Here is a 16,111-nt window from a genome sequence, read left to right on the forward strand (position 1 = left end):
TTCCCCAGCGTGAGGTAAGTGCAAGAGCTCCAATTTAAATGTTGCAGTAACAGAGCTCTGCAATAGTTAGACATCTCTGCAAATTGTGCTTTTTAGCAGGTTCAGGTTTTCCAATGTGCTGCTGATGAATTGCATATTTCTGACTACGTTGTGCATACTTTTTTTCTGTCAGTTGTTTCTGTGCTTCATTTGTTGTAACCACGGGGACAAATGTTGTTACAGGAAGAATAATTCATTTGTAGTTATTTTATCATACGGATGATAACCAGCTCGAGTTCAGGGGTTAAAGTGATGCCAGAGCATGTGTGGTACTTTAAGCAGTCATTAAGCCTGATTGCTGAAAGCCAGAGAATGGTTGCATTGCTTCTGTGATAAGCCTTGATTTATTTAGCAAGGATCTTGGAAAGTACAAACATTCACTGAAGATTTCAATGGTCTGGATGTCATTTTTCCTAGTAGCTCAGCCTAAAGTTTGGTTTCTTAATGTTCCCCGGCTTCTTACTGCCAGAAAACCTTTCCACCCTATTAGAAACTTCCATTTGTGGTAGTGGTTTTTGTTAACCCCAGAGATTTGTTGGGATGACGACACCACTAGAGCTTTGTAAACTCATGAGCTTCTCTAAGGCCAGCTATTTCTTTGTTTCTGTTCCGCCTCCCCTCCCAAGTTTCACTCTGACTTTTGGAGACAGATCTTCAGCTAGCATATATTGGCATAATTGCATTCAACAGAACAATATTGGTTTATACCAGTTCAGAATCTGGTCACTTCATTTGGAATGCACCTAAAACCTCCAACTGAAACCCAGGGGAAGCAGCAGGTTTTATGTAGCTCATGGGTAAGCCATGTGTGAAAGCAAGTTTCACTTGGCTTGGACACTACCCCTAAATGTTTGCATTGACCAGGCCCAGGCTTGCACCAAAGATTTGTGGGCTTTAGCAAATGTTTTGACTGCAGATGGGGCCCAAACCACATTCCCAGATCCATGTACTGTTCCCCCAAATTTTGTGGCATCTTAGTTCTACATCCAAACTTTGTGGCTTAGATCTGCCTCCACTTTTGCTAACCCTGAGCTGAGTTCCGAGTTTGCAAAACTCTCACCAGAGTTTATTACATAGCTTCATCTTTCACACTGAAAACTGTGAGAATCCTGCTGGATGCCTGCCTATCGGCATCTTTCAGTGCCTAAAAAACAGTGTGCCAAAGTCACTTTTGAAAATGGGACTTACGCTCCTAATACCCCATTTCTCCCCTTCTTCCTCAATGGTATGGGCTCTGTGTGCTCCCCATTCCCACCTTTGCCCCATGCCATAATAGGATCCTCAGTCTCCCCCAGGGGCTCTGTGTGCCCACTATGCCCCTCTGCCCAATTCCAGGGTCCCCCATTGTACCCCTGTGCTAAAGGTTCTGTGTGCTCCCCATTCCTGCCTTCCCCCAGACCAGGGTCCTCCATTCTCTTCCCCCCAGACCAGGGGCTGTGCGCACACCCGCAGCTCCCTTTTCTTCTTTGTCTGGGAAGTAAATAATTCAGTGTCCAACATGATAACCTCAATCAGGACGATAAACAGAGATGTTGTTATGCTGGAAGGTGTTAGTGGTGCCATCCACCAGTTGTGTTTGATATACAGACAATTGCAGAGGTTCTTGAAGCAATGACTGTTCCATATGCCTCCCATTTTCCACTTTTTCAGTTTTCTGATCTTCCCCACCTCCCCCAAGAAAAAAAACCAAACCAACCCCCCCCCCAATAAAACAAATGGAGTTCTGGCCGTTGGTGCCTAGAACTTTTCCTAAAATTTTGGAATCGATCAGATGTGGTGTTCAAAAGTTCTTGCAATGCAGACACAGAAATGCTGTCATGCTGAGTGGGAAGCTTTCTGCAAGTTCAGCCATCAAGACTGTTCTTCTCTGTTCATACCGTACACTTTTACACAGTTCCTCATTTGCAAACTTACTTCCAGAACCCAGCCAGCAAGTAGCTGGAGCACAAATGATAAGAGTCTGTAGTTATTTTTGCAGGGCTGCGCACTGGCTTTCACAAACAGCTTGAAAAAGTCATTGCAAAATATATTCTGAAAGTTCAGGATACTATACCTGGTCAATAAATGGCCAGTACAGTATGGTGTGTACTTGCTGCAAAAGTCTTGAGCAAATGGATAGCACAGAAAGATTTAGGCCAGCTTTTGAAATATTTTTAGTAATTTTAAATGTGATTAAGTATTTGCATGTTACTGTTAAATCTGACACACTTTGCAAACATAAGTTGCATTTCCTGTGCTGAAGAGCTTGCCATTAAGTGAAATAGGGTGCAGTTTTGCAGTTGTGCAGCAAAGCGAGGCAAAACCTTCTCCATGAATACGATGCCAACGCAAAGAAGATTAACTGTGGTGGTTGTACATGTAGCATATTCCAAAGTGACAGTATGAACATGAGTTGACAGTGATGGATTCTTTTGTAGACCCTATGCTATAAAACCAGCTAGCTGTTCTGTGCTGACTCTTTGTAAATGTAGATTGCTGTGTGTGGGTGAAGACATAATAATACTCTTATAATGTGGGAGCAGGAATGATATGAGACTATTCAAATGGTTATGTCTGTCTGCCTCATTCCATATGAATGATCATATCAAGGGAGATCTGCAGGCACTGGGTTTGATCTGAAGCCCATTGTAATCAATGAGGATCTTTTCAGTGACTTCAATGGGCACTGGATGAGGTCCTGAGTTAGCCAGCATATTTCATGCCATGACTGTTGTAGGTAAAAATCCAGACTGGATTTTTCTGCACTGCTGCAGGGGATTCTTGCCACAAACCACGTCACATTCCAAATGAATCTACCCTGGAGCTCTGCACTCATCTTAGTAGGTGCCAGTCGCCTTCCCAGTGCCAAGACCAGCAGATTAGGAGTTTAGTTTTTCTAAGGTGATTTGTTGGAAGTCAGCCTGAAGCTTAAGATTTGCTGATTATTTTTCTCTCCAAATTAGTTATTTTAAACTGTGTGTAAATGTTTTAATTTTACTTTACGTCCTTCCTTCCAGGGCTAGGCTGCTGATCTGGTCAGAGCTGTGCGTGTGTCGTGGGCGCATTCACTGACCTGAGGCTGCAAAAGAAAACTGGCTCCCGTGGCTCCATTTTCTTGTTGATGCCTCCAAACCAGAGATGTCGCCCATATTGATCTTTGTACAGAGCACATTTCTAGCTAGCCAGGCACATGTCTCTGAGTAGAGCCAAAGGAAGATTTTACTATAGCAATGGGCCTCGGGTGGGGGAAACAATCCAATTCTCCGGCTGTTCAATAGAGTTTACATTCAAATTGAGGCATGAGGCCAGTTTTCGGTTTCAGATTAGTTACTCTAATGAGTCATAATTCGAGTATTTCTTTAAGGGCTTGGCTACACTCGAAACTTCAAAGCGCTGTCTCGGGAGCACTGCCGCAGCAGCGCTTTGAAGTGTGAGTGTGGTCGCAGTGCCAGCGCTGGGAGAGAGCTCTCTCAGCGCTGCATGTACTCCACCTCCCCGTGGGGATTAGCTTGCAGCACTGGGAGCCGCGCTCCCAGCGCTGGGGAACAGTTTACACTGGCGCTTTACAGCGCTGTATCTTGCAGCGCTCAGGGGGGTGTTTTTTCACACCCCTGAGCGAGAAAGTTGCAGCGCTGTAAAGTGTTTGTAATATCAATTTCCAAAGAACCCAACCAGCCTCCATGGAGAAGTACACGTAAGAGCAAAATAAATGTCCACAAGTTAAATACTAATGAATTCAGTTGCATAAAAGTTTTCTAGCAAAATGTAGTGTATAAAGAGAAGTTCTTTGTCATTGCTTAAAGTTCTGCTATGGGTTATATAGCTTACTTAGGGCTCCATATTGTTAAAAGATTTATTTTGAAGTTGCTGTACTTGCTGATTTTTAGAGAATTTCTCCACTCTCACAGCTTTTGCTAATATGTCAAAATACCAAATGCATTTATCATAGTAATTTTTAAAGCCCTCTTGTTTCATTGAGTAGATCTAACATGCATGACCACATTTATTATTCATATGTTGAATGGTTGCACAAAAGGAGTTTTGGCAGCCAATATTGGAAACTACTTAAACAAAAGGAAAATATTAAATGATGCATTTGCCATGGATTCAGTTGAATCTAATGAGAAATCCCCCTCTTTTCAGTCACATTTCAGCAATTGTTATACCCAGCATCACTTTTTCTGAACAATTCCATCTCCTTTCTCCAGCCTGCCACTCAGTAGTGATTTCAGGTTAATGTGAATGTTGAAATGAGAAATCAGCAGTTTGTAGTGGGCTTGCAAAGTATAATTAAGCATTAAATGCCTAGTCTGCAGTATAGCCAGACGCGGCCCCTGGAATGGCTTGGCCTCCCCCAGGCAGCAGCAGCTCCTGCTCCATGGGGAGGAGGGGAAGCCCATGCCTCCCCCTTCCCCCACATCTGCCCTTTCAAGCAGTTTGAACAGCTTCCTTACTTTGCTCTTGAAGTACGGTTTGCACAGTTTCCTGTCAAAACCACAAACAGCAGTGGAAGTCCCGGCTGATGTTAGCTGCTTGCTTAAAGCTGGATATCACCAATTGTATTCATGCTTGTGAATATGTAATCAATTTATGTGAGGAATGAGTGAGATAGTATGATTGTAAGAAACTAATCACAAGGCTTTAACTGAAATATTACCATGTAAGGATGATCAAGGTGTGTATGGGGCTGTTTAAGAGCTGGCACGTTTATTTTATGTCTTCCATCCAAGTACTTGACTCGCTTAACCTTGCTTAGCATGTGGAATCTTAATAGCAGCTCAGCAACGTGCAGAATATGGTACAGCCTCAGTCTTGTTCTCACATATCAGCTTAAATATTTGTTTAAAGTAAACAGCATATAACTCTTCAATAGGCACCCTCAGTACTGTCCTTGGTGCTGAAACTCCCACCGCACACTTGACTGGCCTAAATATTTCAATTACGCACTAACCCGGCCAGAGTTCTTTACTAGAATCTGGAAGGCAGCTAGGCCCTCCTGTCCCTGTTGTTTGATGTGTTGCAAACTGATCTGAAGTGAGGAATATCAGTGGGAACCTCCTGGATGATAACTAAAATGTGAGTGACATTTTTATTAATAATTAAGTTTTATTTACTTTTCAGCATCCTTGGAGAACTTGCCTGACAAAGTTATATTTTAACCAAAGAAGCACAGGTTACATTGGTAGTGGGATAAAGAGCCGGTTACTTTAAAAGTCACTGGTTTGAATCCAACCTAAACCAGTAGTGTCTGAAAGCTGTTAGCAACTGATGGTAGCTGAAAAGACAAGGAGCAGTGAGGTTGATGAGTGAAAGTCCAGTTTCATGGGGATAATGCCCACATCACCAAAACCACCACTATGATGGGTGCTAATGAATGGTAGCCATCTCAGTAGCCAGCCCAAGGACTTAATGGCCCATGCTGAATGGACTTCCCCTTCACCCACAGAGGTGCTCCTTCTAAGTCAGGTTTGAGGTGTGTAAACAGGGTGATGTGGGGGAAGCCTGTACTGATTCTCCCAGTGCTGTGTGAGACTCAGCCTCTGAGATTGTCATTTACCAGCATTAAAATTCACTCAGACATTTACAAAAAGAAACGTGTGGGGGGGTGGGGGGGAATAGCATCCCCACGTACAGGAATGGAGAAGAATTTCTGTGATCCCTTGTCTCACAAGCCATTGCTGTCTTGGGTGAAGTAATAAAACCAATCCAGTCATTTTAATAATCAGCCAGACAAGGCAAAGGATATCCTGCACTATACAAATATGTTTTTCATTTATGAAGTGAAACCGTTATACAGGCTTCTGCATTATGAATCTATTGTTGTCTCTGCTGTTTTACTGCCTGGCACTCAATTCATAACAGCAGTGCGACCATGGACTTTTCCTTAATTTCCCTCGCTACCAAGATAAATCTACAGGCAGGAGTGTTCCACTGAGCAGCTGCAAGTGGGGAGAGTGACTAGAGGAAGGAGGTGGTATATGCCGACAGCTCTGAACTGCAGGCAGTACAAGGATTGCTATGTATGAGAGAGTTCAGGGAGAAAAGAAGAAGAAGTAGGAGGCAGCCAAAGCTCTTAGAATGGCAAGAGCCAAGCTGAAGAATTCCCCATCCGAGATCAATTCACATGTAAAAACTGTCCCACCAGCAACGACAGAGGATGTCCATGGGGTCAGCCCCTTGTTACCAGCTCGGAGGATGGGATCCTTGGGGAGTGATGTCGGACAAAGGTATTGCAGGACTGCAGTGGTGCATGAGGTTTAGAGGGGTGGGGGTGGTGGCACATTTTTGTTTAAATATAAGGAACAAATCAGTGGCTCTTAGGGGGGTGGAGTGCATTGCTTTTGGTAGACATGTTAAAACCCTAATGTTCCATTGTGAATTAGGCAGCAGGATTAGGAGAAAGCCAGTTGCTTTTGAAAATTTTATAGGCACTCCTGTCTCTTTGAATAGCAAAAGCAGATCTGAAAGGCAGCATGGAGACCTCCAGTGCTGCTACCCAAAACTGTTAACTTGCACACAGTATCTGTGCAGTATAAAAATGAAGCTTATTGTATGGTGATAACACAACACTGTGCAAAGTGCCTATGCACCATATTTTGAACTACAATCATAGGTGCATGATCTCACATCTGAGGAATAATTTATGTATGATCGCACGTGAAAATTATCAAAATACTTGCATACACAAATACTGCAGCCTCTTTCTGTAAGCACACAGCTGCTGTGTGCATGGAGCTATGAGCCATTTCTTAGATGGGTCAGAATATTGTTCTATATTGCACTTGCATTTATTCAGTTCCTAGCTTCTTCCTGCATAGTGTTTCCTGAATATTGTAAAGATGCAGATGTTGTCCCTCACTTTCTATTCTGTTTATTCTGTTTTGTATTCCTTTTATTCCCCGTTTATTTTCAACCTTTCACCCCATCAGCACTGTGTTCCTTCTCAGCACAAATGGGTTATCTCACCTTTGATCATGTACTGTATTTCCCAGTGTGTAATTTGGTGATTTTTCAAGTTCAGCCTTCCAAAGCAAATGAGTCATGGTAGGAAAGCTTCTGCCCATGTCAGGTTTTACTTGTTTGGCATTTGCTTGGGAGGAATTAGCTGTTTCAGAAGCAACCTCTCTACATATGTCATTGGGCAAGGGGGGGAAATAGCCACACTTCTGGAATTAGCAGATGTGGTCCCAGTTGGAATAGATGGAGAAAGGAACGTACCCTAGAAGCAAGGCATTGGAATCTGTGGGCTCCTCTTACTGGTGGCATGAGCGGTTGGGGGATACCATAGAGAACCTTGCTGTGTGCATGCTGCGCTCCCAAGGGTCTGGAATGGAAAGCTCAGCAGCTGGCTTTCTGGCTGAGCTCAAGCACAAGTCTTGGCTTCCTGTAAACGTTCCCTCTCGGGGGAACATGTGCCCTCCACCTCGTGATCTTTGCCAGCTGACTTCATGAGGCATGGTCTCAAATATCTGGGAAGCTGCAAATAGGCAGCATGCAGGTAGGTTAGAACCAAAGCAGGCACGTGTCTGTAGTCTCAGCACGTTGTAGCCATCTGAGCCTCACTTCATTTGGCACTGTTCTTCCACACCCTTAGTGGTTTCCCCTCTGCCAGTTTGCTTGCCTTATGCCCTCTTCATCTAAGGTGCTTACAAGCTCGGAATGATACATAGTCCTGTGGGAAGTGCACCTACATTCCTAGAAGGGTAGGGCTGATACTCTGTTGGCAGAGCTGCCAATTCAGGTAGCTTCACTCTCTGTGGCTGTTCACGCCCTGCCAGCTTATTCCTCCCAATGGTGGTGGGACTGTCAGGTTACAGCTGTGTTGTGGCCTTAAATGGCCTCGTGCTTACTGCTGGAACTCCTGTAGGAGTCCATCTGCTGTGAATCAACCAGAAAGGTACCGACTGAGCAGTACAAGGGGCATCGTCCCTCTGCCAGGCTCTGCGACTCAATGCTCTACCTGCCCAGACCTCTGTCTGCCCAACTCTTCCTTCCTTGTGTGATACTTACTCCACACCCCTCTTTGGGGCAAACCTGACACAAGGTTCCCATTGAGGGGGCAAAGAGCCATTGCAGAATTAATGAAACTGCAGGGGTTCTAGAGGAGACCGTCACTTGTATCAACATTCCAGAGGATACCTGTGGGGACGCTGCCTCTGGGAAAGTGGGAGTGGGAACAGCAACAAAACATGAGGTGCCCAATTCCCCTTGTCGGTGGGCTTTCAGCTGGTGCACTGCTGCGGTCCATTAGGGTAGGCTTGGCATCCCTGCACCATTGCCAACCACAGTGGCTCAACTCCCAGTTTAAACAAGCGCTTAGCTGCATTTCCACTGAAGTGAACTAAGATGTGATTCTGACATTCTGCAGGTTAGATGCGGAGCACGAAGTGTTAGCTGGAAACAGCTCATAGCCTGTGAGAAGAATGGATTGATCTCGTGAACCCTGGTCTAGCCCTCAGAGCTTGTACTGAGCGTGGCTTCCTGAATTCTGTCACTGATTTGCTTTCTTCTTGTATGTGCCACTTCCTGATAACTGAGATGGCAGTTTGAATCAAGAGTTTTACACATCAGTGTTGCCGCTTACAGGTAACAAAAGAGGGAAGATTGCTTCGAAGTGGTGAATGGCTTATTTAAGATATTCCATCTCCTCCAAAGCCAGATGCTGCACAGTCTCTGGCAGTCCCACTAAGCCGAGCTATGAGAATTGTTGCTGGGAGTTTAGGCTGAAATAATAAAGTGGTGGCAGAAGTAAAAAAAAAAAAAACGTATTACAAACTGTTCCCAGGGATGCAGATTAGTTGGCTGTGAGACTGAAACCCATGGCTTAGACTTGTAGGCTTTATTTTTCTCTTAATATTTAACATTTCAGTGATTTCATCTGTAAAAACATGGTGGCTCAGGGTCCAGTGCAGAAAAATGGAAGTGGGCTTGTTTCAAAATAATACGTTCTACAGGTGTTTGATATTTGAACATCTAAAAGCGAAGAAGTAGGAGACCTGTATTTCCCCTGGTGTACAGAACTCGGAGCACTTTTCATTGGGACATTGAAGGATTGGCTCAGTTCACGCCTTAGGTACATAGGAGAGCCATTGGAGTTATTTCTTTGTCTCAAAGGGCTGATCTGGGCTGATTGTATTTCAACCTGTGCAACCTCCCTGAGCCCAGCGGGGTGCAACACAGTGCAGAATCTGGCTCTGTCTAAGACATGCGTCTTTAACTGTTCCTAGAAACAGGGTTTTGGGGAGCTTGGCTATTGAATATGGGAACCAAAATGGGGGAATTTAAACAGATTCAGCTGCAGCCATTCATTCCTGTATTGAGTTGAGTTAATGGTGCAGGGAGACTTCACAGAAAGGAACATATGATAGGAAACAACACTGAGAAGCCACAGCAAGAATCCGACCTAGCTCATGCTTTAAATACCCTGCTGCATTGGGGCAGATTAAGGCGGCTGTGTTTGGTAGGCAGCCGCTGGCCAGCTGTAGGACATGAAAATACCTGCACTTGCATGTACCTTCCCATTTCATGTGCTGCTGATTTCTCTGACACACCAGATAAAAGGATTTTTTTTTAATACAAAAAAGCAATTTTGCAACAGAATCATACCCTGTGCATGCAGCTGGGAAAGAGGGGACTTTTTGGCCAGTTGCCCTGGGGCAATCTTAGGAGAGCAGAAATGTGCACGCAGAATAGCTTGTTTTTAAGGCCTTTTCTGAAACACTCTCTCTTCTCTCCCCATGGCACACTGTAGAGAGCTCAGTTGATTGGCTTGAAAAGCACAAAGGGCTGAGCAGAAGTAGCTATGAAATGAATCCGAGGAGCCATTGTTTAACCCCCTTTTTTTAAAAAAAGCTACATTCTAAGAGAGAATTTGCTTGTTTTCTTTTTTCAAGAAAAAATAAGTAAATGGAGCTTTGCTCTGGCCGCTTGCCACCGTGAGCAAAACAGCTAGATCCCTGGCTGGCGTCTCCCCAGGAAAATAGCAACAGTCTAAACTCAACATCTCTTAAAGATCAAGCACTTCAGCGGGAGGGAGAACCATCCCAGAGTGTTTGGAAAGTGTCATTTCTAAACAGCCAGTGATGACTTCTCCCCCAGCGGGGCAGCCAGGCATTAACAAACGGCTTGTACTTCTCTGCAGGCTCCCAAACGCAATTAGAACAGCGGAGAGGTCCAATGTGATTGTAGAGTCCATTAAAGCCCTTTTATATTAACAACCAAGCTGCTGAGTGGAGTGTGTGTGTGCGTACGTGTGTGTGTGCGTGTGCGTGTTTTCCACCCGCTGTCAAACACATTTCCATGTCAGTGTTAAAATTCCCTTTTTTGGGCCATAACCCTCTGCACTGTTTTTTTTTTTATCATTTCTTGAGCAGAAGGTTTTCTCCAGCAAATGTGGCCTTGTAAGATTGAATTCTATTTGCAATATACAAAATGGATTCTTTGGCTTTTTTAATATCAGCCTAGGGCATTCGGTACAGAAAAGAGAAACAGGATCATCAGCAGCTGACAGGTGGAATCCTGCTCCCTCCCCTGCCCCTTACAGAGTCCCACAAAAGCTGGAGATAGGTAACAGGTGTGTCACACAGTTATGTCAGCTGCTGAGCTCCCTAGAGACAGGCATTTAGAGCAGCAAATATCTTGTTACTTTACAGGGTTCCTGACCAACTCTATCAAGACACTTTGGGCAGGACACCTCAGGGACAGAGATCCATACAATAGCTACTCTTTGGAACCCCCAGAGCAAGGCCACTGCCTTTATTAGAGGGACTGAAATGCCGACACCTAAACAATATTTAGATTGCTGAGTCAGGAGGAATTGTGTATCCCGTCTCTGACCCTGTGTTTGGTAAGACTTCACCATACGCATCTGCTTTGGCTTTCCTGAGTCACGTTCACTGAGCTGCACCTGGCTGTCAGAATCATTTCTCTCTTCCCATGTCTTTGGCATTTCAGCTCCCTCCCCCCATCTTTTGGGCTTTGAGGTAATAGAAGACCAGTCTGAACCCACCTCCCTGAGCTTGGGGAATAAGGATGTTGGAATTACAGCCCTGATTGGGATTTTGGAGCTGGGTCCAGCACTGGGATGGATCAAGGCTGTGACAAAGATGGCTTTTTAATTTGTTTTTTTAAAATATCTGTATCAGACAAGAACCCTGCAGCCCTTCCTCTGGTGCAGGGCCGGTCACACCGGTCTGTTCCACCTCAAGATTAGATTTCTGCGATGTGCTGTTCATGTGGCAACACCACAAGGCTGCTCAGAAACTGAAGCGAGCACAGAATGCTGTAGCCTGCTTACTTAGTGGGTTCTTCATAGCAGGAATTTAAGTAGGTTCCCATAGTGTCTAACCTGCAAAATGGATTTGCCTTGGTTACCTTAGAAATCGCCTCTCTCCCTGGGCCAGATGGCCCCAGCTGAGATCAGCAGCGGTGCTCAAGCTGCTGGGGCAGTTTTGTCTGTGAGAGTTCTGTTTTGGAGCTCGCTTCCTCCCTCCCTTCTCCAGAGTTCAGATCTGTTAACCTGCGGGCACTCTACACAGCCCAGCTTTTTCTCCAGGCTGTAGGGGAGGGCATGGGCTGAGCATTGGAAGAGTTGAAATTTGTGACTGGTGGATATTTCTGTGTGCAGGTCAGGTGAGCCACCCTTTGTTTTATTGTACGATGTGATTGTTGTGCTGAACATATCAGCCCTATGTTACGGTTGCCCAGAACAAAGAACGGTATCTATGGAGCTTTTTAGACCTATTTAAGCAAACAATGTGTTGATCCCAAAGCCCAGATCCAAACAGCTCTGAATTTGGGAGGCATGAATGGTGTGTATGGGTACACGTTGGGGTCCAACTCCTGACCCAGAACTGAATTTAGCAGCTCAACTCCATCTCACTTAAAATATTTTTAATTTACCATTGTAAAATTAAGCTTTTGTATAGGAATTAATTCCTAATGGTATCAGACTTTCATGCACCTGGTCTCTGCCAGGTTCCGTCACTGACTCTTCCCTTGTGAAAGTTTTTAATCCTTCCAGATACAATGCCAAGAGTGAGGGCACGGTTGTGCGGCTAAACCCCTGCAGTGGGGATCAGAAAATCTGGGTTCTTTTCCTGGCTCTGAAATGGACTCACTGAGTATACTTGGACCAAGCCGCTATTCCCCTCCGCAGCTCATTTTCCACCTCTGAAAAGTATTTTTCCATCTTACAGGGATATTGGCAAAGGGAGCTTGGAGAGGAAGGACAGCCCAGTGGTTATGGTTGTAGTCTGGGATTTGGGATTCCAAAATCAGTTTCCAGTTCTGCCACAGACTTCCTGCATGACTTTGGGCAAGTTATTTAGTCGTTCTGTGCCTCAGTTTCCCATCTGTAAAATGCCCCACAATGTTGTGAAGATGAATATTCAGGCAATCAGATACCTCAGTATTAGGGGCCATAGAGTGCTGTGGATGTTTATAAGCATTTTGTTTCTGCTGCTGCAAAGGATTAAGAGCTGCTCTAGTGTTCATATGCATTCTTCTGTTTTCAGGCTTGATGTTAATGCTGGTCTTACAGACTATTTTTTCCAGTGACTGGGATGGCTCTTATACAATTCTGCTTGATCCAGTTCCACTGGGAAAATTGAAGAGAGTGGAAACTTTTCTAGTCACCCTTAGCGAATTTGCTGGCGCATGCTTGTAACGTAGAATCTAAACCATCTGATGTCATACCTGTATAGTGGAGGCAGTTAAAAGATGAGTATGACATCAGCAGACAGTGATATTACTTGTAGCCAATCAGAATGCACCTATGAACAGTTAGCACAGGGGTTCTCAAATGGGGGGTCAGGACCCCTCAGGGGGTCATGAGGTTATTATGTGAGGGGCTGTGAGCTGTCAGCCTCCACCCCAAATCCCGCTTTGCCTCTAAAATTTATAATGGTGTTAAATATATTAAAAATTGTTTTTAATTTATGAGGGGGGGGTCACACTCGGAGGCTTGCTGTATGAAAGGGGTCACCAGCATGCGCAAACGTTTGAGAACCATTGAGTTAGAGCTACAATCCTGGCATAAGTAAGAAAAGAGGCGGCCAAATTCCAAGCTTTGTCAAACTCTGAGTAGTTGACATTTCACAGATTCTCTGTGACTTGGTCATTCTGGACAGAGTAACCCAGGTGGGCAGAGGTGCAATTACTTTTCTTCGTCCATAAATGAGGTTTTATTGTTCCCTTTTTTCTAATAATCACCCAGTTGTTGTCTTTCAGTTTATAGTAAATCCCAGGCCTTGCAAATGGCTGCCATTTGGAATGCCATGGGCAGCATTCTCTCTTTACAAACAGTTTCTTCTCTCTCAGGTCGCCGCCCTTGTGGCTTGTCAGCCAGTGGTTCCAAATTAATCTTTTAATGTTTGTCAGCAATGGCTTCAAAAGCGACGATGCCTTCTGCTTACCCCAGGTGGCAGTTAGCTGTCAAGACTTGGGGCCCTTTCAAGTTGCTTTTCCCTCTGTTGTGTCCTGAAGGGCAGGTTTTGATCTCATGCATTCCACTCAGATGCAGAGACCTGGGCTTGGCTGATAGGGTGGCGTGGCACCAACGGATTGGCACATCTGTTTTTCTTTCCTCATAGCGCTGTAAGGCTGCAGTTACAGAAGGGTGGAGATGGGTTGCACAGAAACCCAGTAAATTAAAACCACATTAATATTCTCCCATGACATTTTGGCAACCCTGAGTTTGAGTGTTTAGGAGCTGCTTATTCTATCCAGCAATGCTAATTGATTTCGAAGCATATGGTAAAAGAATGCCCAGTGTTACCTCCCGCAGATCTCCAAAGGTGGGCAGTGGCTGATGTAGAATTAACAATTATTCTATATTCTGACAAGAAACAAAGTGGGTGAGGTAATATCTTTTATTGAACCAACTTTGACTGGTGGGGGAGACAAGCTTTTGAGTTTCACAGAGCTCAGGTCTAATAAAAGATATTACCTCACCCACCTTCTCTCTCTAATAATCTGGGACCAACGCAGTTACAACAACGCTGCAGACAGCACTCTAATAATGGTCATAGTGCAGAACACAGCAACTGTAACAATAGCAAGTAGCTGGATACAGTTCCCTCGCCAATGCTACATAATGCTTGCCCTCAAAATCTTTGACAGAGCTGATGAATTCAAGCCAGAGGAAAAATCCCTTGTTTTCACAATGGTTTTCTCTCTGGTGATTCCAAGACGGAACTTAAATTTGCTTCATGACTGGATTTTACTTTTATTTTTGTAGCTTGTGAGACTTGCTATTTAGAATTCCACCCTTGAATTCTACTCCTCAGGGCATTTATCTGGAGGGCTTATTTGGGCATGGTCTGGATGTGGTTAATAGTAGTTGTAGGATCCTGTAAACTAGAGAAGGAAAAGGCCTCCTGGATCATCTTGCTGAGGGGCTTGAGCAAGTCTCTTGTATCCTCAGTTTCCTCACCTGTAAAACAAAAATTATTCTGCTACACAGGGCCGGCTACAGGCACCAGCATTCCAAGCAAGTGCTTGGGGCGACAATCTGGAAGGGGCGGCAGTCCGTGTGTTTTTGCCCCCAAGCACCATGCTGAATTGCCGCTGCGGATGGCGGGGGAAGTCCATGTGCTGTTAGGGCAGCTCGCGCGTTCCCACGGCGGTGGTGGCGGCAATTTGGCGGCAGCTTCTATGGTCAGCTGTCCATGGTGGTGCAGCTTCTGTCTTCCGGCTGAAGACAGAAGCTGCCGCCGAATTGCCACCGCTGCAGAAACATGCGTGCCGCCTTAACGGCACACGGACTGCCCCTGTCCGCAGCAGCAATTCGGTGTGCTGCTTGGTGCGGCGAAAACCGTAGAGCCAGCCCTGCTGCTACACCTACCTTTGCAGAGCTGCTGTGAGAATCAGTTGTGATTCGTTTCTGGGACAGCTGCAAGGGAGGAAAAGAGCCTTCCCTGTAGCCCCAAACTGGAAAACTTCAGCTGAAAAATGAAAAAAATGTGAGGGAAGGAGACACTTTTACATCCACATTTTTTATTTTGCTGAAAACTTAATTTTCAGGTAGTGGGGGAAGTGTTGATGGAAAACTTTCAGCCAACCCTGTTTTCCAGTATTTTTTCCAGTTTAATGTTGACCTATTTTTTAGATGGTGAGGAGCGTCTTGCTTCCCTATTTTTAAACCTACCTGTGGTCTCAGAATTTGCCCCGAGAAAAGTGGCTAAAGCAATTCCAGAGAGAGTTACTTTTCTGTCCATTACACTCAAGTCCCTATTCAGAGGTTCCATCTGGTAAACAAGATGTTCTTTAGTTGCATGGGCCGGTTCCCGTTGGCATTCTGTGAGGCTCACGGAAATAGGCACCTGGCCAAGGCCTTCACACACAAGAAGCTGGAATTAAAATTAACGAACTGTAATGGATAATTTCTGCCGCTGCCTTCCCCCGCACACACCTCAGTGGCACGTGAGAGGACTTCACAATTCAGCATTTGCTCCCTCAGATTATTTAAGTGTCAATTTTTCCTTGAAATTTGTATAATAATTTCACCCCTGCTAGATTTTTTTGTACTTGTTTGATTTTCATCCATCTCCATTTGTCTGAGATTTGGACAGTGCTGGTAAGTGGCTTGAGTTAGGCTTTAATAATGCTGAGAGGAGGGAAGTCATTAAATCATGATTTGTATTGGAAATAAAGCTGCATAGCAGTTAGATGAATGTGCATATGTGTGAAATCTAGTAGAGAAATCTTGGCAATTGCCATGGCTTATCCTGATATTCTGTTGGATCTGCCTCAGGGCTGGGCATATGGGTTCTCAGTTTTTTTCAGTTGTGTTTGGTTTATTATGAGCATTTTTCTCCTTCCTCAGGAAGCTAGGGCTGATATAATCTTCTCATTGCATATTAATCACCCAGGAATATATTTGGAGAAAACCAGATCTGTTGTTTTGTCCCCATAAATGTCTCCCTGTGGCATTTAAAAAATTCAGTGGAAAAACAAACACAAATGGAGGGCCTGGAAGAGACCCTCACTGCTAATGTGTATAATAATCTAATTTGCAGTGAGGATGGCTGAGCTTGTTGGATCATTTCACACATGTGTATTGGTCTCTGTTTACAGCTGGGGAAATTCTGTG

At 44.7% G+C, this 16,111-nt stretch overlaps 1 protein-coding gene across 12 annotated transcripts in view; it reads left to right on the forward strand.

The window, feature by feature from the left end:
* The window catches only part of KCNT1 (potassium sodium-activated channel subfamily T member 1), a 193,344-nt gene that overhangs the window by 65,994 nt on the left and 111,239 nt on the right, over positions 1-16,111 (forward strand). For 4 of the 12 annotated variants that reach the window (XM_050926678.1, XM_050926683.1, XM_050926679.1 and 1 more), the window contains exon 1: positions 6,055-6,245. The exons of the other annotated variants lie outside the window; for them this stretch is intronic. In XM_050926678.1, coding sequence (XP_050782635.1) covers positions 6,097-6,245 — 149 coding nt within the window. In that variant the 5' untranslated portion in view covers positions 6,055-6,096. Of the gene's footprint in view, positions 1-6,054; positions 6,246-16,111 lie in introns of those variants that run through there. 12 annotated transcript variants of the gene reach the window in all.

The sequence above is a fragment of the Gopherus flavomarginatus genome, chromosome 17, assembly GCF_025201925.1.
Source record: "Gopherus flavomarginatus isolate rGopFla2 chromosome 17, rGopFla2.mat.asm, whole genome shotgun sequence".
Taxonomy (NCBI): domain Eukaryota; kingdom Metazoa; phylum Chordata; order Testudines; family Testudinidae; genus Gopherus; species Gopherus flavomarginatus.